At 35.9% G+C, this 27,292-nt stretch overlaps 1 protein-coding gene across 14 annotated transcripts in view; it reads right to left on the bottom strand.

Annotated features, from left to right (window-relative positions):
* GTDC1 (glycosyltransferase like domain containing 1) overlaps positions 1-27,292 on the bottom strand; it is a 403,927-nt gene that overhangs the window by 181,272 nt on the left and 195,363 nt on the right. For all 14 annotated transcript variants that reach the window (XM_033231599.1, XM_033231600.1, XM_033231598.1 and 11 more), the window contains 2 exons: positions 21,965-22,132; positions 18,272-18,445 (listed from right to left, as the gene is read on the bottom strand). In XM_033231599.1, the coding sequence (XP_033087490.1) occupies positions 18,272-18,445; positions 21,965-22,132 (342 nt within the window). The remainder of the gene's footprint in view (positions 1-18,271; positions 18,446-21,964; positions 22,133-27,292) is intronic.

Raw genomic sequence — 27,292 nt, 5'->3', positions numbered from 1 at the left:
GCCACTTTGCTTTATAAGAAGCAAGTGCCATACCAATGATCTCATTCTCATGTAACTTTGTGGTACAGTTATTAAGAACACATGCTTTGAAGCCAGACACATCAAAGTTTAACTTATGGTGTCATCATTCACTTGAAATGTGACTACAGGCAAATTACTTAACTTTATCTTCTCATATGTAAATGTGAGTTATAATACCTAACATATTAGGTTGTATGAATTAAATAAGATATGCAAAATGAATTTTACAGTACCTCGCTTACAAACTTATTTCTAATAATAACATTAGCAGGATGAAAGGATCCATTTTCCTGATTTTATAGGCATTACTAAGCCACAGAGCTGGAAGTCCTAGATAGAGGGACAGACTGAATGGGAAAGAACTGAAGAGCCACGGAGAAGCCACCATCACTGGGAGCTATCCCTGGTGCTGGTTTCAGAGCCAGGGCCCTATTATCCTATGTTCCAAAGTTTACTCCTCAAACAAACCAAATTCTGGTTTCAGTTCTCACCTTGATTTAGTAATAGGTTTCTGCTACCTTGTGTTCCTAAACTTAATTACTATTTGCTTCTCTCAGATGTTGATTTATTTTCCCAAATGAAAACCCAATCTGACACCATTTGCTTCCTTTGCTAGACATTTTTGCATTGAAATTTTTGATGTAAAGTTGTATCTTTTTATCTCTAACCCCAACAATGACAGTTACTAAAAAATTGTCAATGTTCTTTTCCCCTAAACTTTTCTTAGGAAAACTTAAATATGTCTGGAAGAGTAATTAAAATTAATCCAAAGGTTTGAAAAGAATTAAGAGTACTGCTAAATTGCCTCAGGAAACTAGCAGCCAACTCTTGGAGCTAGAAAATTCAGCACAGGTGTAAGCACTACTTTTGCCATGCCCATGGCAGACATTACTAATCTATCATAGAATTCATTTTTAATTCTGAACATCTTAGAATCCTTGACAAGCTCCAAACAGCCATTGAGAGCCAAAAATGGCATGCAAATAGAAGCCTATCTATCATCCCCGAGTTATTATGAACATGTGAGTTTTTTCAAAAGAGGCCTTTTTTTCTTCAAGTCTCAACTGGAACACTGAACACACATTTATGATTTGAAGAGGATAGAAGCACCCTTACATTTTAGTTACATAGCAAGTACATGGTTATTAAAGAATCAGAGCTTCTCTTCTAAGACTGGAAGTGTTAGCCTTATGTCCTGGATAAATTCCAACTTAGGTAATTACATTCTGCTTACCTCACCCCCTTAGCAATTTTTTCAAGTGAATCCACTATTATTCTTCACTTCGTACCCTAACCTGCTGTGTAGTGTTGCCATGAGCTGTTAAACAGCTGCCATGCTTCACTCTACAATGGTGACTGCGCTGCACTGTATAATTTGTAACCATTCTCAGTGTGCTTTGGAATCTTTCAGGATGAAAGTGTTACCCTAAAATGCAAGATATCATCATCATTTTAAAGACATACAGTACAACTGCTTATTTCAGTTAAATTCAGCATAACATATTTAGAAAATACCTTATTTCATGAAAAACCATAAAACTAGGTTAAAATACCCATGGAACATGCTACAAAGATTATATGAAAAGGTATTTAAAGAAAGCAAACTATTTATCAACTATATGAATATTCTGCCAAAGAAAGGAATAGTAGGAAGAACAAATGCTTAAGACATTTTTATTTGAAAATACATCTGCCTTCATCAGATGGTAAAAATTCCCAATGCCACCCAAGAAAAACAGTGAAGAGAAAAATTGAACGTTAAGTCAATGGGAAATGGAGGAATGCCAACACGTATGGAGAAAGAGATCAAAGATAAATACAATTTTTAACATTTTCTTATTTTTCATCAGGATAGCCAGAAAATTATACAAATTCATTTTCTTGGAGACATAATTTTTTTACTATAGATTGCCTGAGGACACCTGCAGACAGGAATATAATGTTGGCAATACTGAAAAGGGTGTCATGATGCAACCAAGAGAGGCTACTGCAGGTATGTGGACCTTCCACAGTTTGTAATTTGGTAGAGCTGCTTTCAGTCAGTGGCTCTCAACGTTGGTGTCATAGTAGAATAAGTTGTGGAACTTAAAACAAACAAACAAACAACAAAAAAACAAACAACCTAGTTCCAACCCCAGATATTCTGATTTAACAGACTCGGACATCAGGACTTTTTAAAGCTCTCCAGGTGATTATGATGTCCACTTAACATAGAAAAACCACAGGTATGGGCTATGTTTTACCAACCTGGTTATAATTGTGGTTTGACTGCCTTTTACTTACGGCAGAAAAACCAATCACAGTATTTGAGGAGATGCATACGCTCATACACTAAGTCCTCATTTACAACTTCAATAGGTTCTCGGAAAGTACAACCTTAAGTGAAACAATAAACAAAATCATTTTTTTCCCTCATCAACTTTATAACAAAACAACATTGAGCAAAATGGTATTATTTGAGGACCAGCTGTATGTTGTTTCTCTTAAAGTCACAGTTTCCAAGAACCTATTGATAACGTTAAGTGGGGGTTTACTGTACTTCATTAATACAGGCCACACAACTAGACCCCAAAGGCATGTTTCATGGAGTGATACTTCATCAACTGGGAGGAGAAAAGGCTCTGTCACCTAAGGATTATATTTTTGAAGGGTCAATATTTTAATGTAATATTTTTGGTAATAACTAGAAGGGTTTTTGAACCGGACACAACTTAGCTGTGGGTATTTTATTTGTGCTAAACTATGAAATCTTATACTAACTTTTTTCTGACAAATACATCTAAGACATACTCTCTTTAGAACACACAAAAAAACTATTAACACACTAATGCTTACCTGCATATTAATCATCTACCTACAGTTAGAAGTACTGCACCCTCAACCCAACCCGCACATTCAGGACATACAAAAGAAATACTTACAAGCATGAAGAGAAACAGGTTTTCAATTAGAGTCAAGTATTCCAAGATTACATACAATGATATGAATAGCTGATCGTCATTGATCACAACAGCCCTGTATCCACAGTGCTAATGCTGAAAATCAGTCACCAAATAAAACATAACAAACACACAAAAAATAAAATGTAAACAAAACAGAGCAGAGGAAACCTACCCATGAGCAGCAGGAAAGTGTCCTGAGTATCCCAAGTTCTATAAAAGGAATGAATAGGACTTACACTGCAAAGAGTTACTGAAGTGAATTAAGTTAGTCATGAGGGAAAAGATGGAAGAACACACTGACGAAACACGGTAGTGGTATGTGGATTATCCATATAAGAGCAAATTGAGTCATTTACTCTAATAATCCCTCAAAGCATCAGAAATTGAGGTAGCAACAAAAAAGAGGTCAGTTTAGATGCCTGTGAGTGGCAATTAAAGTTGATAAAGTGTAACAGAGGAGTAGGTGTGACTCATACATGGCAAGGGCAGAGAGATGTGCAGGGAATATATTCCACACACTGGGTGAAATACTTTACCTATGTTCTCTCTCACATGATCCTCACTTGATCCCTAGGATTTAATGTTAGAGAATCTAAGAGTCTGAACAGGTGACATAATTTGACCAAGATACACATCTAGAAAGTGGCTAAGACCGGAATCCAAGTTTGACTCCTAAGTTTATGTTCTTCCCCCTGTACCACATTATAACACATGAAACTCCCCCTTACCCTACCCCATACTCTGAACTGACCAGAACATCAGCCCACTCCTTATGACGTCAGCCAGTTATTCCAACCAACAGGACTCAGGGACAAAAAGAGGGATTCACCTGATAGCCACAGGAAGAGGCAGAACAGGAATGTTGCTACAGCCACCCTGCAATGGAAAATTTAAATAGGCTCTGAAGACAAACCTGGAGGGAGAGCTTAGGAAAAAAATTTAATCATAAAAGATAAATAATTTATATAAAACTTGCAAAGAGAAAGCATTAAAAAATGTGATGGTTGTACATAATACTGTTTCACTCAGGATCTGTGATATCAAATCCCAGAAAAGAGAGACAAGAAAATAATTTACAGATTCTGAGTTTCAAATGCTGGAAACTCTTATTCCTCACTCTTCGAATAAGTTTTATATGAGTAGCCCAGTATTTACTGGAAGAACAAAACATGCTATCAGCAAGCAGAGTTCACTGAGTCATATGCATTTTCATTTCAAAATGAGTTACAGATCAGAGAAATAAAATTATTTTCAGTGAAAAACACCCACAAGTTGTAAAGCAACTGAAATATTTGAGACTCTTCTAAGAAATTTCTGAATACCATCTATTCCTGAACAAATGGATCTATTTTGTCAATGTTGACTAATCCTATTCTCCTAACTACTAATGCAATGAATGACTCTAGTACCACATTACTAACAATCTCATGCGGTTTTTTTCTTTGCTTCTAAATTCTGATTCTGCTGCCATAGTGCTCCAACGACCTCAGGTAAACACCTCTCCACTGCAGTTTCCCCAGTTATCAGATGACAGATTTGGATGGGAAGATTTCTAAAGTTTTTATTTCATAGATACCCTTCCAATTCTGAAAAGTTCTGATTATATTCTTTCATTAAAACAAAATCGACTGTCTAAAACTGAAAAGAGAATGAATCTGTCTAGAGTGGAAACATAGTTGACATTTTTGTCTGATTTTTCTATTTTAGTTAATAATACAAGAATTTTCAAAAACTTATGAATTGTTTTGAGTTCACTCACCCCCCACCCCTTGTCTTCTCCTTGTCTTTTGTTTCCAACAGAATTTATTACTATATCCTGGGTATTCTATTGTCCCACTGTCTCTCTTAACTCCATTCTCACATCATGAGACAGAAGCTCCCTCTTCAATTAGTGGAAAATAATTATAATATGCACTTAAGGATTCAGTATTATAAAATGAGTTTTGATATTATAAAAATGAAATATAGTAGCTTTGAATAGACCCATCTTTTACTCATAGATGACTTGGTCTGCTCAAGGTATCAGTAGATACTTAATAAAGCAGATTTGCACTGGATTTGAAATAGGTGGGTGTCCAAAACAGATAAATCAGCTCTCCACATGTAAATAAATTTAGAGGTACAGGCCAGACTCATGAACTCAAGAGCTGATGACAGGAACAGGAAGCACATTCCCAACTAGGGACTGAATTTCAAATAAGGACTACATTTCCATGGATACATGAAAATATACAGGAGAGAAGAGGTGCTAAAATGTTATTTCTTCTCTCGATGCCCACTAATTATAAGTAAATTTTAGTGTGTGACCAAGGAAGAAATAAGGAAGAACTTCTACCATTTTCATTTCATGGCTATTTAAGAAACAGGATCAAGATTCCAGTTTAGAAAAACAGGCAAGAAAATATGAATTTACAGAAGGAGGGCCAAGTATGTGAACATTTCCCAGCATTCTAAAATACAATGCTAAACAATTAGAATTACTTCTGTACTGATCAATCCACTTAACATCATTCATCACCCATATGGAATGTATGAATATCATTTGTGCGCTAGTGAGCTCACCTTAATTTGAAGAAAAATTATAACTAGATATCCTATATGAAGTTCTCACTGTTATTTTTACAAAATGTTTTACAGTACCATATTTAATAGTACTGATGAACAAAATTGAAATCTTCCAAACATAGCGAAAATTATTTGATAACAAGTTTCATGAGAACACTTACTAATAAAAATAAATTTGTAGGCAACATTGAGTCAAATATAGTATGAACAAAACAACCAAACTTAAGGAAATCATATCATTTCTTTTTATAAATGGATTTGAGACATCATTTGTTGAAAAATAACAATAGTAGGAAGGCTGTCTTTTTCAATATCCTCAAAGTTAATTTTTTGAATCTCGTGATACAGGGCTGACTAGTTTCTGAAAAAAAAAAATAAAGAATAAACCTATAGGCCGGGCGCAGTGGCTCAAGCCTGTAATCCCAGCACTTTGGGAGGCCGAGGCAGGTGGATCACGAGGTCAGGAGATCGAGACCATCCTGGCTAACAAGGTGAAACCTCGTCTATACTAAAAAAATACAAAAAACTAGCCGGGCGAGGTGGCGGGCGCCTGTAGTCCCAGCTACTCGGGAGGCTGAGCCAGGAGAATGGCGTAAACCCGGGAGGCGGAGCTTGCAGTGAGCTGAGATCTGGCCACTGCACTCCAGTCTGGGCGGCAAAGCGAGACTCCGTCTCAAAAAAAAAAAAAAAAAAAAAGAATAAACCTATAATAGTAATTTACACTTTTCCGAGCCACCCCACAGGGGAAAGCCTGTCTTTTCTAATCACTCACAGAAGCACCTCTATAGATAGCTGGTAATGATATAAACCTTATAGAGGTAAGAAAGTTCTGTAATTCACCTCCTATTAGGCCAAAAGTGCAGAAGACCCTCAAAACATGCAACAGAAGTGCACACATAAAAAAGTACTTGAATTTAATATTCTTAGCAATGTTTCTAAGTAGAATTTTGGCACTCAGTTTAGCATGGTAAGGTAGTTAGTACTAGAGAAAGCAACTGTTAATCAAAAAACACAAAACACTAAGTTGACATAAAGTAAACATCACATGACACTCCTAAAATTACTGAAGTAGAACTGGATTACAATCTGTGGCAGAGTTCTGGCTTTACAGAAAATTAAAGACATTACATATAGATTAAGGAAAGAACAATACCATTTTGAGAACACACAAATTAAAAATAATAACAACGATCATTTATTTAGTGCTTACTATACCTCAAGAATTTTGCCAACTATCTTACACACAATACTTCATTTAATTCTCACAACAATGTAGCATGACTGAAATTACTCCCCCTACTTGACCAGTAAGAGAAAAAAAAATGAGGTGGCAAAGGTCAAGCAACTTTATCAACAGCAGCCACTGGTTAGCAGAAGACATGGTATTGAAACTGCTCTGTATGACATCAGAGTCAGTTTTCTTAGGCACTACACCACATTGTCTTATCAATATACAGTACTTCATCTGATGATTCCCTATCCAAAGGGACCAAAAGCAATTATGTTATTGAACTCTGAGAAGACAAAGAGAAGAGTAATTCAATATACTCCTGCTTACCCAGAAATAAAGAGTTGAAAAGATCTGATGGTGTTACAAATTTTGCACTCAATTTTTATGAATCAGTAACAAATGATAAGAAACAATTATATTTATTTGAAAAAATAATTTGAGCAGTATCAAGTATGTCAAAGGAAAGGGGAAATCCAACCAAACCTTCTGCAAACACAGGTCAATATAACAAATCACACTTCCTGCAGGTCAGCTCCATTTAATCGAGCCTCTGACTCATCTCTGACTCAATACATGCAACTTTGAATTCACCATCTTTATAGCAGCAAATCTGTTTCTCAATTCCAATAGCACAGATCTTCCCCCAGCCACTATAATCAATACTTCGAAATCGCCCTGACTCTCCTCCATCAAGTTGTTACATCAACCTGCCAAGTGTACAACCAGCTTATTTGTGTGCTTCCTCCTTTTCATTGTTATGCCAGTTCTCCAGTTCATCTCCAATACCTATTCCAGTAGTTTTTTTCACTTGTTTCTCTGCTTCTTATCTCCTTTTCCATCAATATTCTATTCATCAATACCAAGTTATCCATGCTGTAGTGTAACAATGGCTACCAAATGACTATAGGCAAAAGCCTAAATTCCTTAGTCTTAATCCCATCTATAGTCTTACCACCTCCTCACACAACTAAGTCAAAGGTAATTAATCTTCTCTAGATACAATGACTCATTTACTTTCACAATTCTATGTACCTATACTCTGACTTCATAATGTGCCCTCTCACTCACTCTAACTCACCTCCATTCCCTAATAGCAAGACAAACATGGCACTAATAGAAGCAAGTATTAGAGTAAGACAGTTTGGGTAGCTATGCAATTTCAGGCAAGCTTAACCTTCTGAATCTCAGTTTCCTCACTTGCAAAATGAGGTTAATAGTACCTACCTTCCAGGGGATTGGTAAACATGAAAAGTAATGTACATAAAGTAAGTGCCCAGAAAAGGCACTTGATAAAGGACAGCCATTATGACTATGCCCAAAGCTTAGTGAGTCTTAGTGCCCAGCTCAAATGCCATAAAAATCACATCTTTTTATCTATTTGTACTTAAAGTCACCTGAGTATGCCTATTATTTCTACAAAGATCTTAACCTTAATATTAAAAACTCTGTCTTATTTATCCTTATATCCCAGAATATCTTGTATTTAGCACATAAATAATAAACTTTTAATAGACATTGGGTGAACAAGGGCATATATAAAATCTCAAAGAATTAAACTACTGGGAAGTAAATTTTATTACACCTAATTTTTTTGAGACATATTTTAAAAGAGTTCTCTACATAACAAAATCTTTTATCAGGAATTTATTAGGGAATGAACCACTCTGGGTAAGAGATTATTCTGGTAGCTTACTTTTCAATGGTATCTTTCAAATTGTTTATTTTTTAACAGACAACTTCACAGAACATTTCCCAGCATTCTAAAATAGAATACTAAACAACTAGAATTACTTCTGTATTGATCAATCCACTTATCATCATTCATCACCCATATGGAATGTATGAATATCATAGCTGCTGGGCAGATGTCACAGAACAGCAGTACATGTGACTTTTCCTGCCACATGACACAGTACTCACATTGCTAAGTTATACCATTTGGCTGCTCTCATATGGGTTGGTAGAATATAAAACAGTCTCTTTCTTTTTATTTATCTGAATTAGTGATAAACTTCAGACCTACAGAATTACTAGAGTTTTCAGAATTTTGTTCCCCTTTACTTTTCAAGTTGGAGTCATGTTGAATGGATAAACTTGCCAAAAAGCCGATCAATAGATAACAAAAATGGTGATAATGAAAGTATTAATAAAGCTACTAAAATCTGCCAAAAAGTTGTAGGTTGTAGTCAGCACATTATAACAATCATCTCAATCTTTATAACACACCTAAGGTGGGGGGGCTGCTATTTCAATTTTCAGCTTACAAATGAGAAAACTGCGGCTCTGGAAGGTTTAGTGATTTGCCCTAGGCTGAAGAGTGGTAGTAAGAGGTAGATCGCAAACTGGAATCCCCCTTGTATACCATACTACTGACTTACATCTTTTAATACAGCATTACCAAAAATGGAATGACCGGAGTAAGTGGCTTTTTAAAAGATAATCAAAGCTTAATTCTTCAAAACAATATACTTGAAATCTTTCCAGCATGCATTGTACATAGCCCTCATTTAATGAATAGAGTATATAACTTATACTTTGTTCTTGCCTTGCTGGGCCTACACTGGTGATCCGTCACTGTGATACGGGAAGTTTAGTGATGCCCTCTGAGTCTGACAAGGAGAAAAGAGACCAAGTGGACCTTCTGTTGATTCCCCTCTTTGAATCTGTTGAATGACATTCATCCGTACTTAGCAATAGTCCTGTTCCACGATGCCCCTGGGCTGGTGTCTCTAGCTGAGTATGTTCTTTAATTTTTAGTTATTTATCTGCATTGTCTGTGACCTTTGCTTCTCATCTCAGATTTCTTAGGACAGGACTACAAGAACCTAAGACAAAAATGGACATTAAGTCTATGATTTAAAATTAAGGAAATGTTCTTTATACTTGAGGTGAACAGGGGTAAATCATCCTATAATGAAATCAGTTTTTGGTGTTGCTACTGAATTCAGAGCACTTCTTTTTGGTGGAGTAACTGCTGAACTCAAGAGAGCAGAAATCTAACTACTGTAATTAGGCGTTAACATGAATGATTTCAATAAAAAATATGTTTGGAATAAACAAGAGTTTATTCTATATAACTTTATTCATACGTTTATATATAAATATTTATATTTATTTATATATTATTAAGTATATAAATCTATAAATGTTTATAAACATTCCTTAATTTGTATATACTTACATTTATATATAAATATATGAATACATTTATATAAATATATGAATATATGAATATATATGAAAATATATATATATATGGCTAACAACCAAACTGTCTCTTCTTTTAACAAAGATAATTAAGAGGAAGACAGCTGGAATCTAACACAGCATTAAAGATTTGTATTAGATATAAAGGAGATTTCTTGACAGTGAGTAGTGCTATACATCAGAATAATCTATCAAAAGTTTTTTACACAATTCTATAAATTTTTTAATGACATTCAAAAGAAATACGTTTTTGCATTTATTCTGAAAAGCCAAAATAACTGTTAGCATATATGGTTAAGTTTAAATTTGTAAAGTCAAAACTTTGCTTCTACTTTAGGTTTAGATTAATATTCAAGAAGACAGTACCCATTTCATTTACTTCATAGAGCAAAGGCAGTAGTTTTACTAATATGTCCAATATTAATACTGTCTCAAAATATCTCAGAAATATGACCACATGTGGTAAGAAAATTAAGGTGTTTTCTGGCACCCTCCCTAAAAGCAGAACTCTTGATGGCAGAAAAGAAAAAGTTTTCAGTGGGGAGCCATGGTGGCTGCCTTCTGTCCTATCAATCCACAAATTCTCGAATTACAAACCTGCTGTTGTTTTCTGACACATCTGCTTTGCAATGTAAAATAGTGTTTTCTTTAATAAGAATTCTTCAAAAAGCCCTTAGGCACCTCGCCTTTGTTTGCACAGCCTGGGAGTTTTCATTTAAAGTTTTCACACTGTTTTTAAAATTCCCTATTTTTGTTTCTAAATTAGTTAGGCAAAGTCCACAAACCTCTGTTTTGGCTTCTCATTTCAGCTACATAGAAATGATGAAGAGAAACGTGCAGAGGAATTTGTAAGGTTTTGATAAATGAGATTACCCCAAATGACCAACATCCTTTTTCCCCCTTTCCTTCAATGTCAAAAACGTGTAGGAGGTAGGAAAGCAGAAATGTTCCTTATATAATCCCTACTCCAAGGATGTAAAATCTACTACAAATTGAGGAAATTCACAGGAAAAACCCACTCTTGTTTACTCTGTGGCAACTCTGACAATCAAATGTGGTGGGAAATAGGAACAGACAGTGAAATGATCATGAAAATATATGAAATTCCATTGTAATGATCATAGCAAGGCTGATACTGGATATATTCTGTGACAACTAAGTTGGACCTGAAACCAAGATAAAGTATATATTTCTGAATCTAAAGTACTTTTGCTTGAATTTACTCAAAACCTAAACTTAAACTCCCAAGGATATAGCATCCATTCATCTCCTCATTAAAAAATAAACAAATGGGTGTTTTTTAAGGTTTCCATAGGAAACATAAACATTTGATCTTTTTACATTAATTATGTGCAACCATAATGAAACAAATTTTAACTTTTTCCATAATGGGACAGAGAAGGCAGACAATTGATAAATATATACAAGTATCAGCCTGACAGCTTGAGCATTTGTCGTTCTTCACCTTTAATCCAGCTGAATATGACTTGAAGAAGATGACATTCACTTTGATACACTCTATTTATGACTCCTTCATGGAATTCCTTGGGAAGAGATTATCTTTTTCAAGGATAAGAAATGCTACTTTGCAATTTGCTGTCAATCTATAAAACATTCTTACACGATCCAATTTGTTGGAAGTGAAGATAGTCTAGTGGCATGAAAAACATGGATCCTCCTTCAGTGGAGAATATTGTAGGGGACAGATGGAAGAAGTTGGATGCTGTACAGATGCAGCCTGCTCCATCCTTAACATCTAATGTGATGGGCTGGACACTGCCCTATAAGACATGTTTCATATTATAAGCTAAGCTATGAGGCAAGAGAGTTCGTATAAATGAGACATAACTTAAAAAATAAAATAAAATAAATAGACGTTTTCTTACACATGAAATCACAGCCTGAGCCCATAGCTTTTTCTTTTAAGTATTCCTCCTATTCTGCTTCTTTAGGATCATTTTCATTTTTTCTATTACAATTCTTTCTTAAAATTTTTCATTCCTGTTGATGTATCTTCTTTTTCAGAAATTCAACCTTTTGAAAATACGCTTTCAAAAGCCTTGGGCTCTTTGTTTTATAATGTTACCATGACATACTCATTTTCATTCAAATTTTCTGTCACTTCACTTTTATAAATCATTTGTTCTTTACTGGTCAAAGTCAAGTACTAGAGACCAGAATTTCTCTTTGTGAAACAGGAAACTACAGCAAAATTGTTAAGAGTCTGGGTTCTAAAACAATATTTAAAAATATCTGGTTTCTAGGTATACCTTTACTATCTGTATATGTGATCACTGGCAAAAAGTTACTTCATTTTCTATGCCTAAGTTTCTTCAACAGGAAATGTCTTTCAGAATTGAAAATATATTAAATGCTAAGATATTTATGATAAATACATTTAGTACAATGCAGAGCATAAAGTAAGAATCAATACAGGTTAGTTGTTATGGCTAGTTCTACCATCTAAAGATGACACTGTCAGAAAGCAAGATGTGAGGCCAGGCAAGGTGGCTCACGGTTGTAAACCCAGCACTTTGGGAGGTCAAGGTGGGCAGACTGCTTGAGCCCAGGAGTTGGAGACCAGTCTGGGCAACATGGTGAAACGCTGTCTCTACAAAAAATTAAAAAAAAATAGCTGGATGTTGAGACACCCACCTGCAGTCCCAGCTATCAGTAGGGTAAAACGGGAGGGTCACTTGAGCCCAGGAGGTCAAGCCTGAAATGGGTCATGATCACATCATGGCACTCCAGCCTGGGCAACAGAGAGATATGCTGTGGAAAGAGGGGAAGGGAGGGGAGGGGAAGGAAGGAATGGGGAAGGGAGGGAACAGAGAAAAGGAAAAGGAAAAGGAAAGGAAAGGAGAAAGGAGAAAGGAAAGGAGGAAGGAAAAAGGAAAGGAGGAAGGAGAAAGGAGAAAAGAGAAAGAAGAAAGGAGAAACGAAAGGAAAGGGGAAAGGAAGATGCAAATTCTTCAGATGTTTGGATTTCATAAGACTGAGACTTTTGCAGAAAAGTCTGGATATTTAAAATTTCCCTACTTCTGCTAAGCCTTGCCTTTATGACAATTGCATGACCTAAAGTAGGAAAATATTGGCTTCCTTTAGCACCTCGTTTAGTAGGTTGCAAGATTACTCCCTTTTTCCTCTGCCTCTCCATCACATACTCGGCACCATGGAGTTCCACTGGAAATTTGTCTTCTTGAAACACACTGCAAAACTGCTTGACTTTTCAATCGAATCTATATCCTTTAACACAAAATAGTCTTTTACAATATATTCCAGTAGTAATTTTCATCTCACCAAGTCTCAGGACCATATTTATCTTCTGGTATTAGTATTACAAAATCTGCTTTGTTGACCACCTATCTTGCGGGCCTGGAAGCCTTCAGTATGGAAGGAGCCAGTGTCTACAACCCAACAGAAAAGGGAAATTTGGTCAATGTAAAGCTGTAATCAGGGAGGTCTAAAAACGATAGCTTAATAACATGTCTCCTGGTCACTGAAAACTGAAAGACATTACAACTGCACAAGAAAGGCTTTAGATGTTTACCGTCTTCCTTTAGGGGAACACAGCTCATGCACATCTTAAAGTAAGGTATAATGTTTAACTCCATTTGCTGTCATTTATAATTTCTGCCAAAAGTGGATTATGCATTTTCCAAATTCTTTTTAAAATGAAACATACTGGTTACCATTTAATCTCTCTTAATAAATCACAGTCATCCTTTTGATGTACAAGCTGTACAATCACGAAGAAATGTCTGCAGGGGTTATTTGACGTGCAGAGTTGCCTGCCCTGCCATAGAATGGCTCCAGGCTGCTATGTTTTTTTTTTTTTTTAACTTCCCATATATTTTTTTCAAAATGGTTTATCTCTCTCCTCCCTTGTTGTCAAGCTGTCAGTCAGCTGTCACTTTTTACTGCTGTCAGTGAGACTGCCTTTATCACACCCCCAATTTGATGCTGCTAATCTGCTGTCAGCTGAAAAATCAGATAATCAAGACCTCCGAAACTACATTTACAATAAGTGGTGGGCTGAGCACTGGATGAAGATTTTGAGATACAAGTTCTAGTTCCTGCTCTGCCTATATCTAGCTGTGTGATTGCCAGAAAACATGTAACTTCTCTGGGCCTTGGCACCTTCATCCATAAAATAAGAAGGGGAGTGTATGTGTGTATGTGTGTGTGTGTGTGTGTGTGTGTGTGTGTGTGTCAGAGACAGAGAGAGATCTCATCCAGACCTGAATCCTAAGTTTCTTTGGCTATGAGAATACACATGAAACTTTTTTGTGACTTAACAGAATGCAGGGTGGATGCCACTGACCTTTTAATGATCAAATTCAAGGACGCTTTTTAGTCATCACTTTACTTAACCTCACTGCTGTGAATTCACTAATGATTATCTCCTTAGAACTCTCTCCCCTTTGTTCCACAGGATAATTATTTCAGTGTTGACCTCCTGACTCTTACTTATTCTTCTCACTTCAATCTTGGGCTCTTCCTCCACCAACCCCTTAAGTGTCAAGAATGCCAAAGTGGCTCCAATGTAAAAAGGTCAGGACGATGATGAGGAACCCAGCAAAGGAGCCTGAGAAGCAGGAGTCTCTGTGAAAATCAGGGGACTATGTGTGCTAAGACAAGTGAAGAATGTGTCATGGTGTGTCAAATGCTGCTGCTATGATAAGTAAGATGCGGACTACAAACTGACCACAGGATTTAGAGACAGTGGTGACCCTGACTAAAACAATTTCAGTGGAATACTTTTCACTCAGAACAGGAGGAAGGAACTTAGAAGGAACAAGTATAAACAACTCTTTTAAGAGGTTTTGCTACTAAGAGAAGGAGAGAAATGAGGTAGTAGAAGGGGAGAGTGGAATAAGGAGAAAAAAAGTTTAAGATGTAAGAAATAGTAATAGTTTTGTATGCTAATAGAAATAATTCAGACAAAAGAAAAATGGGAATAATTCAGAAGAAAGGAAAACTGATGATGCAGAATAGACCAGGAAAAACTGCCAGGACAATAGGCCTTGAGTATGTGGGATGGATCAGTTCTGGAAAAGAAGTGGAGATGGGGCCTTACACAGAAGCGAGGTCAGTTCATCTCCAGTAACAGGTGAGAAGATGGAGAATATGCACCCAGAAGAAGAATATAATTGGGTGGACCTGGTAGTATCAATAAATGAAAGTTGTCTTCTGATTGCTCATATTTCCTCAGTCATCAGCTGAGAATGAAGAGAGAAGATTTGGTACTGGAGTGTTCTTTAAAAAGAAAAAGGCATAATTAATTATCTAGAAGAAGGGAAATGCTTGCCAGGTAGCTCAAAGGGCCCATCTGAATCTTAGGAGTCATACATTTAGAACATGTTAATAAGTTTGACATGCTTTTCTCCAGTCATGTTTAGTCCATGATTATAGGAAGAAAGTATATGAACAAATAGATTTAAACAGACGAGGGTTTTTGCCAATCAAATATGAAACAAAAGGTGTAAAAGATTTGAGAGGATATGCAAGGGAGTAAACATAATGATGGAATAAGAAAGTTAAGCTGGACAAAGAAAGAGAAAATAGGACAAGAGTGAAATTAAGTTGGCTCAATCAATGGATGGTAGGGTCTGGTAAGGCCAAAGGATTGTTTGATTCAAGGTGATAAAGAAAATAAATAAAACCAATCTCCTTATTTATATTAGATTCAGCTTTTAGGAGAGTAGTTCTCTTTTCATGTGTCAATTATAGGATGGTGAGGGGTGGAGGGAAGATGGTCCTCTATATTCAGATGCCAATAAATATGCTAGGTTATAAATTAATGGGGGGGTAATAAGATAAAATAACCTTTTATTGTGGGTCTACTGTATGCTAAGCACTATCCTAGGTACATGGTATACATTATTTCATTTAATCACTGCATCATCCCTATGAGATGGTTTAATCACAACCATTAACAAACCTAAGTGCAAGGTCATTCCACAGGTACAGATCACAGAGCTAGTAAGTGGTGGTCAAAACTCAATACATGTATACGTGACTAAGGCATCTAGGAGCTTTCCCATCCCAAAATATTCAATACAGATAATGAAATGTTTTCAAGGGTATACACTCTCTCGCTATTTATCTGGTCTTTGAGAGTGACGCAGGAGATGAGTGAGGAAGGCAAGAGGTAGCAGGAGGTGCCATGAATCCAATATTAGCGAAACCGCCGAAGTGACAGACATGCTCTGAGTTTTAACAGACAGAAACTCTAAAAATCTTCATTTATTTTGTTGGAAATATGGCTTTTCTCCCCTCTCTAATTAACATCCATTATATTATATAGCACAATGATTAATAATTTAACTGTATCTTCTGCTTTGTTTTTAGTTAAATTCATTTTCTTCCCATGACCAAATAATATTTGGATTGGGAGAAAGATACAAGTCTTCAAAAATATTTTTTAATCACCTTGGTTATTTTGCCTTTGGAATTACTAAATACTTTTCAACATCTCAACAAAATAATACGGTTTTGAAACTGCAGGCTTTAGAATGATTGTCATTCATGCAAATAATCACTTACTTACACTATATGAGTTTGGGTTGCATAAAACAAATTACCATTTGAAAATAATTCAAATAACACTCTAGGCTAAGACCTTGCTTATGAATGTTATCTCGGCCACAATATTTTTTAACCTTTTTCTATTTAGCTAGATTCCTTTATGGTACTATCATCCAAATTAATAAATTATTCAATTGCCACAGGTATATTAAACATAAGATGTTGCAGAAACATATCAGATGTAAATGAATTTTAAAACATTTACTTAGAATTCTATAGCAGTAATAAGAGGAGCTATAACCACCTACACACTTATACATTTTGCCTATATGTGATGTTAAAAAACCTTAAAACATGTCAAAATATAAGGTTCATATTTTTTAAAATTCAGATATATAACTGCTCTAGTTAATCACAGGCAAAGTATAACTATTACAGTTTTCAAAAGTTGAAGTTCTCTCATCACACATAAGAAAACTGTATGTCTACAAATACATACCGATAATATACATAATTACATATATATTCTGAAAATTGCTTGTGATCATGGCTCCACTTAGCTTTAGCGTTTTCAAAACAGCAAATAAATCATAAACTGTTTTTGACAAATGACCTGTAATGACAGGATGCTTGAATGGTAAGTAGAAATTGGAATCAGAAGTCATAAAGCCTAGATGTTAATCCAGTCTGTGACAATGACAAGGTGAATACAAGCCAATCTCTACTTCTCTGGGCCTCTGTTTTCTGTACTCTATAAAGATTGGGCAAGATGGTCTAACTTAAATTTTATGACTCACTAACTTGATTTTCTATGGGGCAGATTTTTCTTCAGTGAAATATTAACAAATAAGACACTCAAATAAATCAGCAATAGGGGTGCAGATGAGGACTACCATTTCTACAGCAAAATATGGGTGAAGTCAGTTAAGTGTAGAACATAGAAGTTATTGCTGACCTCTTGCATAGCATGTTTGGATATTAAATCATTTCCTGCCTTCATTCCAGGGATGAGGATGAAACAGCTGTTCCTGAACTCTTTTAAGAAAGCAGTCAGTAAAAAACAGCAGCGTCTCCCGCTAGTGTGAGTCCCGCTGAAGTAAACTTTCTGTTCACAAGGGAGAAATATTCCTAGTGGTAGTAAAAACAGTTTTGCTAGGTTTAATCAAAAATGAAAAGGAATTCCAGAATGTTCCCTTTGAGCCACATCATCCACCGCTAATTCAAGGTGGGCCCAGCAACAAGGGTAATAAAAAAAAATGTCCTTAGTAACTAAGAAAGAGAAATGGCAATTAGGTACATTTATAAACCAATACAGAAGACTTAACTCTTTATTAAGATAATATAAATAATTAAAAATAAAGAAAAAAATAAAAGGAAATAGTATGGGAAATGAATTAATCTAAGCAGTGAGATTTAACATAGACTTATCTAGACCAGTTATTATATATATAAATCAATGGACATAAGCTGAATGCAAAGGTTGAGAAATATGCTTGACAATGACTTCTGTAACAAAAAAAAAATAAACAAACAAAACACCAGGCTGTTTTGACAAACAAATAAATAAAAGGAAAGAAAGGAAGGACTCAATATTTGAACTAACTATTTAGTGATGGGTTAGACACACGATGATTTAAAATCTTTGTAAATCACAGCATGGTAAGATAGAACTAAATTTTCTAATTAACCATACTTGGCATGAAGAACATCAATTTCTATACATTTAAGGAATAATTTATGACACAATATTGAGAACAGAGTCGAACATACTGACCTGCTCACATCAGGAAACCTGATGGGAAAGTAAATAACTTGGCACTTGGGTCTAATGATGCCTTCCAGATCCTTGGGTCTGTGATCAGGAATCAGCTTCATAAATTTTCCAATGGAAGTGAGAAATGATTCCATATTAAAAACTGAGTTGAATACAACCACATCAGCCACCAGGCTGTTAAGGTAAAAGACAAATGCAAATGATGAGCCCAGACTCATTCAGAGTAATTTTTATCAACCTAAGACCTCTATGGATTAATCAGAGTTTTTACTGCACCTTAGGTTTGCAAAGAACTCTTCATTTCACATCAGTATCTACCAAAATATCTCTAAGAGCTAAGTTAGTTTCATTACTGTTATATCACAGGGAGTTGATTGGTGGCATCAGACTGGAAAGGCAATAGGGAAATGGAATGATTTAATGGGATTGCATGAGATTCCAAACCAAAGTATATTTTTCCACAAAGCCAGGAACTAGCTATATTATCAACAACATTAAGTACAGCAATTCCTTTTTCTTCATGGCCCAACTACCCATGTTGAATTTCTATGTCAGTGATGTGCATCGTTTTATACCATACTACTGAGAACAGAACATGTGTCACACTTCTCACTAACTTCAAGGAGACTAATTCAGACAAAACTATTTTCATACTAGGGCATGATACCTTCAGCACTATTTGGTTAAAGTCTACTTCTTGCTTTAGCCTTTACTTCAAGAAACTGTGTTAAGTTTTTGAAATTTGTGGGACTACACAGAAAGGATTATGGTATCCCAAAATAATTTGTTTCACTATCATATTATATTATATTGGGCTAGCTAGAGAAATAGAAGAAATTGGTAGAAATGGATCCAGAAATCCAGATCACTAAGTCCTAACTGATTACATAAAGGTACATATAAATTACAAAGCACCGCAACACCATGGACCTTCGAATTCAACAAAATAAATGTAATAATACTAGTCCACAACAACAATGGTTCAAACTTGAGATTTTTTTAACTTCACAATGGTGAAAATGTAATATACATTCAATTAAAACCATACTTCGAATACTGAATTTTTATCTTATCCTGGGCTAATGGTATGTGCACAATATTCTCTCACGATGCTGGGCAGCAGCAGTGAGGTACAAATCTCAGTCAGCCACATGATCACAAGGGTAAACAACCAATACTCTACAGTGGCCTGTGCTGCCAGATGATTTTGCCCAATTGTAGGCTAATATAAGTATTCTGAATATGTTGAAGGTAAGTTAGGCTAAGCCATGATGTTCGATAGGTTAGTTGTATTAAATGCATTTCAACTTATAATATTCTCAACTCACAACAATGGATTTACCAGGCTGTAATCCTATCCTAAGATGAGAAGTATCTGTATACAAGATTAAAGGGACAAAGCAATTGGTTTTATTCCACCCTAAAAATGATAGATCAATACTACTGGAAAGAAGACATGTTATGTCCACAGGACTGCAGAACACCACAGAATAAGTAGAGCTTATAGAATAGGAATGCCATAGCCAATCGTCAGTTTCGTTTAAGTCATATTTGCTGAGACAGCCAAATTTACTATTACAACGTTAATATATAGCAGAATAAAAAATGAACAAAAAGAGTGTTGGCCTGCTGCTCCCATGCCCCCCCCACCGAAAAAAAACTGATTTTTCATACAAGTATTGTTTATCAGTTGCTACCTAGTGCAAATTTGGGGGCTGCGGGTGATTACAACATGAATAATACAAAGGAATGTCACAGAAGTGCTGACACAACACTAAGCAATAAGGAAGCCAAGATAATAATATACCAAAAGTTGAAGAATGTTTTACAGCTAGTCTGTTTTCACCATATGTCACATACTGTAATAGCGACCTACAGGTCATAATATATAGTTGTGACATGTGTTCATAAGTCAGAGGGTTAGTGAAACCACTGTTTAAGGTGAGTGCTTATGTCAGTCATCTCTGAAGTCCTTAACTGCCACACAGTCAAGAAACAAGTCTGACAGTGCCAAAAAAGCAGAAGTCAGCAAGAAAACTAAAGAAACATGTGAGGAAGCAGGAGTCATACTTTTCAAAGAGAATCTGAACAGGACTGCCTTTTGACACTCTTATTTTTCCTCTGGACAACTGTGAACCATTTTTTTCCCATTAAGAAGCCAACTGATGATGAAGTCCACTTCTCTTTCTTTCTCCAAGCTTGTCTATAAGTTTACCCTCTTGAGAAAAGCAATGCTGAAAAATCATGTACAAAACTTTTATAGTCTCATTCCCTATGAGCAAAAACAATGTTTTGTGAAAGTGAGGGGGAATCGAGAGCTGAATTGTTTTAGACAGCTTCCATCAAAGGGCATGTGACCCAACAACTTACATTCTTAAAAATCCAGTCTATGCTAAATTAAAGATCCAAGATAGTTTACAGAAATATCCTTTTTGGTACATTTCCTCCCTGATACGAGTGGATGTAACTTCCATTAACTTTAAAGCCACCCATGAAGGGAAAAATAGACTTAGTTTTTTCCCCAGTGATTTCTCAGGGGTAATAAACACACTATCTGAGGAAAAGAATGATGCTAATTCAAGAAATCAAAAGAATATTACAAATGTTTTCCATATTGATAAAGTACAAAATGATTTTATTTTCATTTTTAAAACATATTTTCCTTCTCTGCTTCAATATAAAGTATTTTAATTTTATTATGAAATTTTAAAACGGCTGCTTTTTTTTTATGAGACATTTGACATGAAGCAGTTCCACTCTATTTTGATAGCACTGCTACTTCACAATTGAAGCAGCTTGTAAAAATGATTGTAGGAAAACATTCACAAAATGCACACAACACAGAATTATTACTATATAGCGTTTTTCTATGTCAACTAAACTATGAAACATTCTTGCAAGAGTTGGGGGTCTGTATAAACACATCATCAAACCCAGCTGCTAATAGCTGTTAATAAAGATGAATAAAATGTACAAAATCACTGAAAAACAGATTCCGTTTGACTGTTGCCGTTATGTGAATAGGATCCAATAGCAAAGCCATTTCAGAATTTGTTATTAACTTCTTTCATTAACTAAGCTTCAGGAGATACACTTTGTCGAAGTAACAACAGAGAAGGACCATCACCTTTAAAATGTCATGGTATTTTAAGGCTGTGCCATTTCAGAAGACTCAATGAGGGAAAAAAGAAAGCACTACCTAAAGATTCATTTTCCATAGTCGTCTCTGTCTTACAATAAAAAAAAAAGGCGAGGGAGGCAAAACCCCAGGTTGCTCCATTATGCTTTAATTTTTATTTTTCTGTAAAACTCTATTTTGATTTTAGCTGTATACAGTGACCATGATTAGTAAGTAAGAGTTGACTAACTGTACTTTCTAAATGCCTTAAGCAATAGATCATGAAATCAAGGGGTGAAGGTCCCTGCCAACCTTTTAATTCTATTTTGAATGTTGTGAAAAACAGGTAATTAGCTCAACATATAATTAGATTGTTACATATATGTATTTTTATAAAATGATTAGTGGTGAACTTACATATGCTGCAGAAGGAAGAATTGTTTAAATATCTGTACCTACCTTATGTGGTGTTTTTTAAAAAGGTGTACAGTAGTAGGTCTCCAGATTTAAAATGTAACCACCTACAAAGAAAAAGGTAGCAAAGGGCCAAATACAATGATACAATGCATACCTACCATGAAAGAATTTGGTTGTATCCATACTGGAAATCCCTCTCCTGACACTTCTTGATAGGATATATCAACTGGTTCTCGTGAAAATACAGAATCGTTTTCAGTTTCCCAAGGTCAGGCCGAAGGGCAGCCAGTTCGGTCAGGTTAAGCACTGAACTTGCAAAGAGGGTCCTAGGAAACAAAAAAATTGGGGTTTACTGTCCCAGGTATGTTTGAAGGGGTCATGCTTTGCTCTTCTCTCCTCTTTCCTCTTCCCACCCCAAGAAAAACACATCCCCTATAGTGACACATCAATAGTTGAGCCTTAATACCATGTAGCAGCATTCTAAGTTTTGATCTCTTAAAAAGCAGCTGCTTAGAACTATAAAGTCCCTGAATCTCACTGGTCTTCTCAGTGCAGTTACTGAGAAATGTTTAAAAAAAAAAAAAAGCTGGATGGATTTTATTGAAAAAGGCAAGAAAAGCTCTATCTGAAGGACAAATGGAACAAAGATAAGGCTGACTGGGGAATACTTTGCTTGCCAGTTTCATTACACTTTCCTTCTTTATGCAACCAACTACTGAAATTCAATGTATGAGCAGGAATGGCACACGTTCATGTTATGACATAAACCCTTTTGATTTATGCAATAGGCTTATCTAGTATGGTCTTTTTCTCTTGGCATGTTTTCTTACCCTCCCCTCACTTGTAAAGTATCTTACAATACTTGTATTTTTAAAAACATCTTTTCTTCTCCATTACTGGACTGCTAATGGTACCAGATGCACGATCTGTAAAATCCCTTAATACAGCACAAATATAAAAATTTGATGAAAGGCTGATTCCTTATCTTTAGGGAAAAAGGGAAACTGAAAGCTTGCCTATCCATGTTTATAAATGAAAAAAAGTGTCAATTTACTCTCTCATTCCACAGATATTTACTAAATGCCTACTACGTGCCAGGGTCTAACGAGAAAGAACAGAAAAGATGAACAAGACAGCTCAGCAGGATAAATGCTGCCTGTAATAGAGACATACACAAAACATTAGAGAAACAAACAGAAAGCAATTATAATTGTCTGGGACAACCTGGAAATGTTTCCCTAATGAGGTGCCTATTGCATATGGACACAAAAGAGGGACAAAGTACAGGTCTTGAGCAGCTGAGGACATTTAGATGGCACAATTTTGATAGAATGCTACCTTTATAATATAATGTAACATAATTTGACCTTTATAGCTTTAATTCCCATTCTAAAAAATCAGGTTCAAGAAGGTTAAGAGTTTTTTCTAGGCTCACACTGGTAGAAAGTGGCAAAGCAGAGAAACTGCTGGTCTTCTAAGAGCTCAAACTGCTTTTCATTACACCACAGATATGAATTGGTTGCGGACCACTTACATTGCAAGTGATTTTTTCTGTACTTAATAAATACAAAATATCATCCTTGTTATTACCATGATTACAACTACTATAAATCCTCCCTTGCTGACAGGCCAAATGGCTAACTTCAGGTGTTTATATGATCTGCTGCACTAGCCTTTCACATAAGAAGAATGATTACATAATAAGTACATATATCACAAGTAGGAATTCAAGTGTCTTCTTCATGGGCTAAAAGAGGCATATAAGACCAAAAGCCAGCAATCTCTCTTCAAACCTACATAGCTATATTAATGTTATAATTTATCTCTTTAAGGGAAAAAAAATCTTACCAAGGAGATGCATTTTTTTTTAAACTTGTTTATCTATACCCAAATAAAAAAAAATTATAGCCAAACAATGTCCTATTTTGTCCAAACATATTCCCCCTACCACTATCACATATAAGCCTCTCTAAAACTTATATTGAAAATTCTGAAACATGAAGATACTTGCTTACCTAAAAATCTCATCTTCGGCAGACAAAACAACAAAATATTAATTTCAAACAATATTTTCCTTAAAAGGGAATACATGGCAACTTGTAGGTCTAGTTACGGAGTAATCTTTCCTCCTATCCTTCTATTCTTTGTTACTATCCCCATCCCTGACCATACATACTACTACTGGAAGCAATGAAGCCCATTCTTAATCATTATCACCTGGGCAAGCACAATTTTTTTCACACACAAAGCAGAAAAATGCATTAAAAGTAGCCTTCGTATGAGTTATTAATTACAAAAATATACCTTTTATGATGGGGAAATCTGGTAGAAATCAATATAACCAAGTGATCAAACTTTCTATGACCAATAATGGGACAAAGTGATATCCTGTATTTCTAAATGTGATACATTGAGAAAGATACAAATCATCACTGTAGTACTCCTGCCAAAAATGCCTAATCTGAATTTGGTAAGGAATAACCAGACAAATATTCTGCAAAATAATTCACTGGATCTCTAAAAATGCCATGTCATAAAAGAAAAAAATCTAGATTAAAGGAAATAGACACCCAAAACAAAATCCAGTAAGTGATCCTTCACTGGATACTGGAAGGGGAAAGAACACCTAGTAAGGACATTATTAGGACAATAAGAAAAATTTGAATACGGGCTGAATATAAGACTACAAGTTTTTGTCAATCTTTAATTTATTAAATACAATAATTTTATTGCAGTTATGTAGGAGAATAATCTTACTCTTAGGAGATTCATGTCAAATTATTTAGATGTGCCGGGCACGATGGCTCAAGCCTGTAATCCCAGCACTTTGGGAGGCCGAGACGGGCGGATCACGAGGTCAGGAGATCAAGACCATCCTGGCTAACATGGTGAAGCCCCGTCTCTACTAAAAAATGCAAAAAAAAAAAAAAACTAGCCGGGCGAGGTGGCGGGCGCCTGTAGTCCCAGCTACTCGGGAGGCTGAGGCAGGAGAATGGCGTGAACCCAGGAGGCAGAGCTTGCAGTGAGCTGAGATCCAGCCACTGCACTCCAGCCTGGGGGACAGAGCGAGACTCCTCTCTTAAAAAAACAAAACAAAACAAAACAAAACAAAACAAAACAAAATTATTTAGATGTGCCGGGCACGATGGCTCAAGCCTGTAATCCCAGCACTTTGGGAGGCCGAGACGGGCGGATCACGAGGTCAGGAGATCAAGACCATCCTGGCTAACATGGTGAAGCCCCGTCTCTACTAAAAAATGCAAAAAAAAAAAAAACTAGCCGGGCGAGGTGGCGGGCGCCTGTAGTCCCAGCTACTCGGGAGGCTGAGGCAGGAGAATGGCGTGAACCCAGGAGGCAGAGCTTGCAGTGAGCTGAGATCCAGCCACTGCACTCCAGCCTGGGGGACAGAGCGAGACTCCTCTCTTAAAAAAACAAAACAAAACAAAACAAAACAAAACAAAACAAAATTATTTAGATGTGAAATGCCATGATGTCTGCAATTAATTATTAAATAGTTCAGCCAAAATGCTACTGCTAATAATAAATATTAATATGTATATATTTACAGAGAGAGAAAAATAAAAATGTGCAAACATATTAACAATTGATTAATCTATGTGAATAGGTGTGTAGTAATTCATAGCTTCAGGGGAGGGGGAGAGTCTAATAAAAAGATTTCATGGAGCAAGACATTGTCCTACTGCAAATTTTGGGTAAGTTATACATTTATAAAATTACACATTTGAAGTAATAGGCATTAAATGGCAGTAAGTAGAAGAAAAAAATTATGTTTTCCATAAACAATAAACCCATCATATCTGTATTTCTAGCCATATTCCAACTGTTAATTTCTACATGAGGATTACCCTCAGGGTGGATCATCTATAGCTAATGTTTAACCAAGAGGAGCCCTTCACTCTATTTCTACCACATGTCCCCCTACCCACCAGCTTATCCATAACCAAAGAATCCAACCAGCCTTCCAAAGAAAACCTTCCAAATAAAAGAAGGCAATATATTCATATGAGAAATAACAATATTTTTTTTTTTTTTTGAGACGGAGTCTCGCTAGTTGCCCAGGCTGGAGTGCAGTGACACCATCTCGGCTCCCTGCAAGCTCCACCTCCTGGGTTCACACCATTCTCCTGCCTCAGCCTCCCAAGTAGCTGGGACTACAGGTGCCTGCCACCACGCGCAGCTAATTTTTTGTATTTTTAGTAGAGACAGCGTTTCACAATGTTAGCCAGGATGGTCTCAATCTCCTGACCTCGTGATCCGCCCGCCTCGGCCTCCAAAAGTGCCGGGATTACAGGCGTGAGCCATCGCGCCTGGCCAACAACAATAATTTTCATAATATTCACCATTTGAGACTGCCCATGCCAACACTCCTTTCAGTTTGTTTAATCATTAAAAGAAAACTCATTGTATTTGTATAACTAATCTTGAAATATCCCTCACTAGTTTTAAATAGTGGAAATTATCTCCATCATTTCTCTTTGCTTTTCTTGCTTGTAAAATGGTAAGGTGGTCAATAAGCAATTTCTCAAATATTTAGCTCAACAACACCCAAAAAGAAGTAATGAATATGCCCACAGAGGGAATGTAGGCGATCCATAGGCAATACAAAATTTAATAAATCAAAATTAACTATCAATTTTTAAAAGTTGATTATAATACAGTGAATGACATCACTTGATCAGCAGCTAATCCCTGGGCTACCAATGCTCATCTTGCCTCAGGTATTATTTAAGCAATAAATCCTAACAAGGTGCACTTTATCATCCCACAGTGTGTCTCCAGCAGGAAAGGACACAAGGTGATAGCAAAAACCACAAGAAACAAGGTAATTCCTGACAGCTGCTGCTTGAGCACAAGTTAAATTGAACAGTTTATCTCAGCATGAAGATGTTATAAGGTTTTATGTTTAATATTTTTAAATTAACATAAAACCCAGAGAAAGCAGTTGAGCAATCTTTCACAAACATGACATACTACAATCACTGTATAAGCTGGATTAGTACTTATTACCATGCCACTACAGAATTAAGCTGTTTTTAGACCACCAAAGAGCTTTAAATTGCAACTTTTGTCTCTGTAAGAGAAACCTATATTTAAAATGTCTGCTAAATTCAAATTAACGGCTACATCATTAGCTTACCATTTCACCAAAAGTACAAGTAAGCTGCTACTATAATCGTCTAACCAAAATGGCTCTCTGCTGCAAGCACATTAACACCATTCCATGTATTTGGGAATAGGACCTGTATACATGTTTCGATTGCTTCCAATATACATTGTATCTACATTTCAAGTCATATACCTTTAAGGAATCCAAAACAGTGAAACACAATGAAATTCGAGATTAAAGATTTTCTTCTTTTCTGCTCTGTTTGAATAAATCAGTTGTTTGCCTTTTACCCTATTTACTTAATATGTAAAAAGAAAAGCTGAAATATACCTAAGGACAGTAGTAGTGTGACCATCAC

The sequence above is a fragment of the Trachypithecus francoisi genome, unplaced genomic scaffold (genome assembly GCF_009764315.1).
Source record: "Trachypithecus francoisi isolate TF-2019V2 unplaced genomic scaffold, Tfra_2.0 Lachesis_group13, whole genome shotgun sequence".
In the NCBI taxonomy this organism is placed as follows: Eukaryota; Metazoa; Chordata; class Mammalia; order Primates; family Cercopithecidae; genus Trachypithecus; species Trachypithecus francoisi.
Note: the sequence above shows the minus strand (reverse complement) of the source record. Positions and strands in the feature narration are given on the sequence as shown.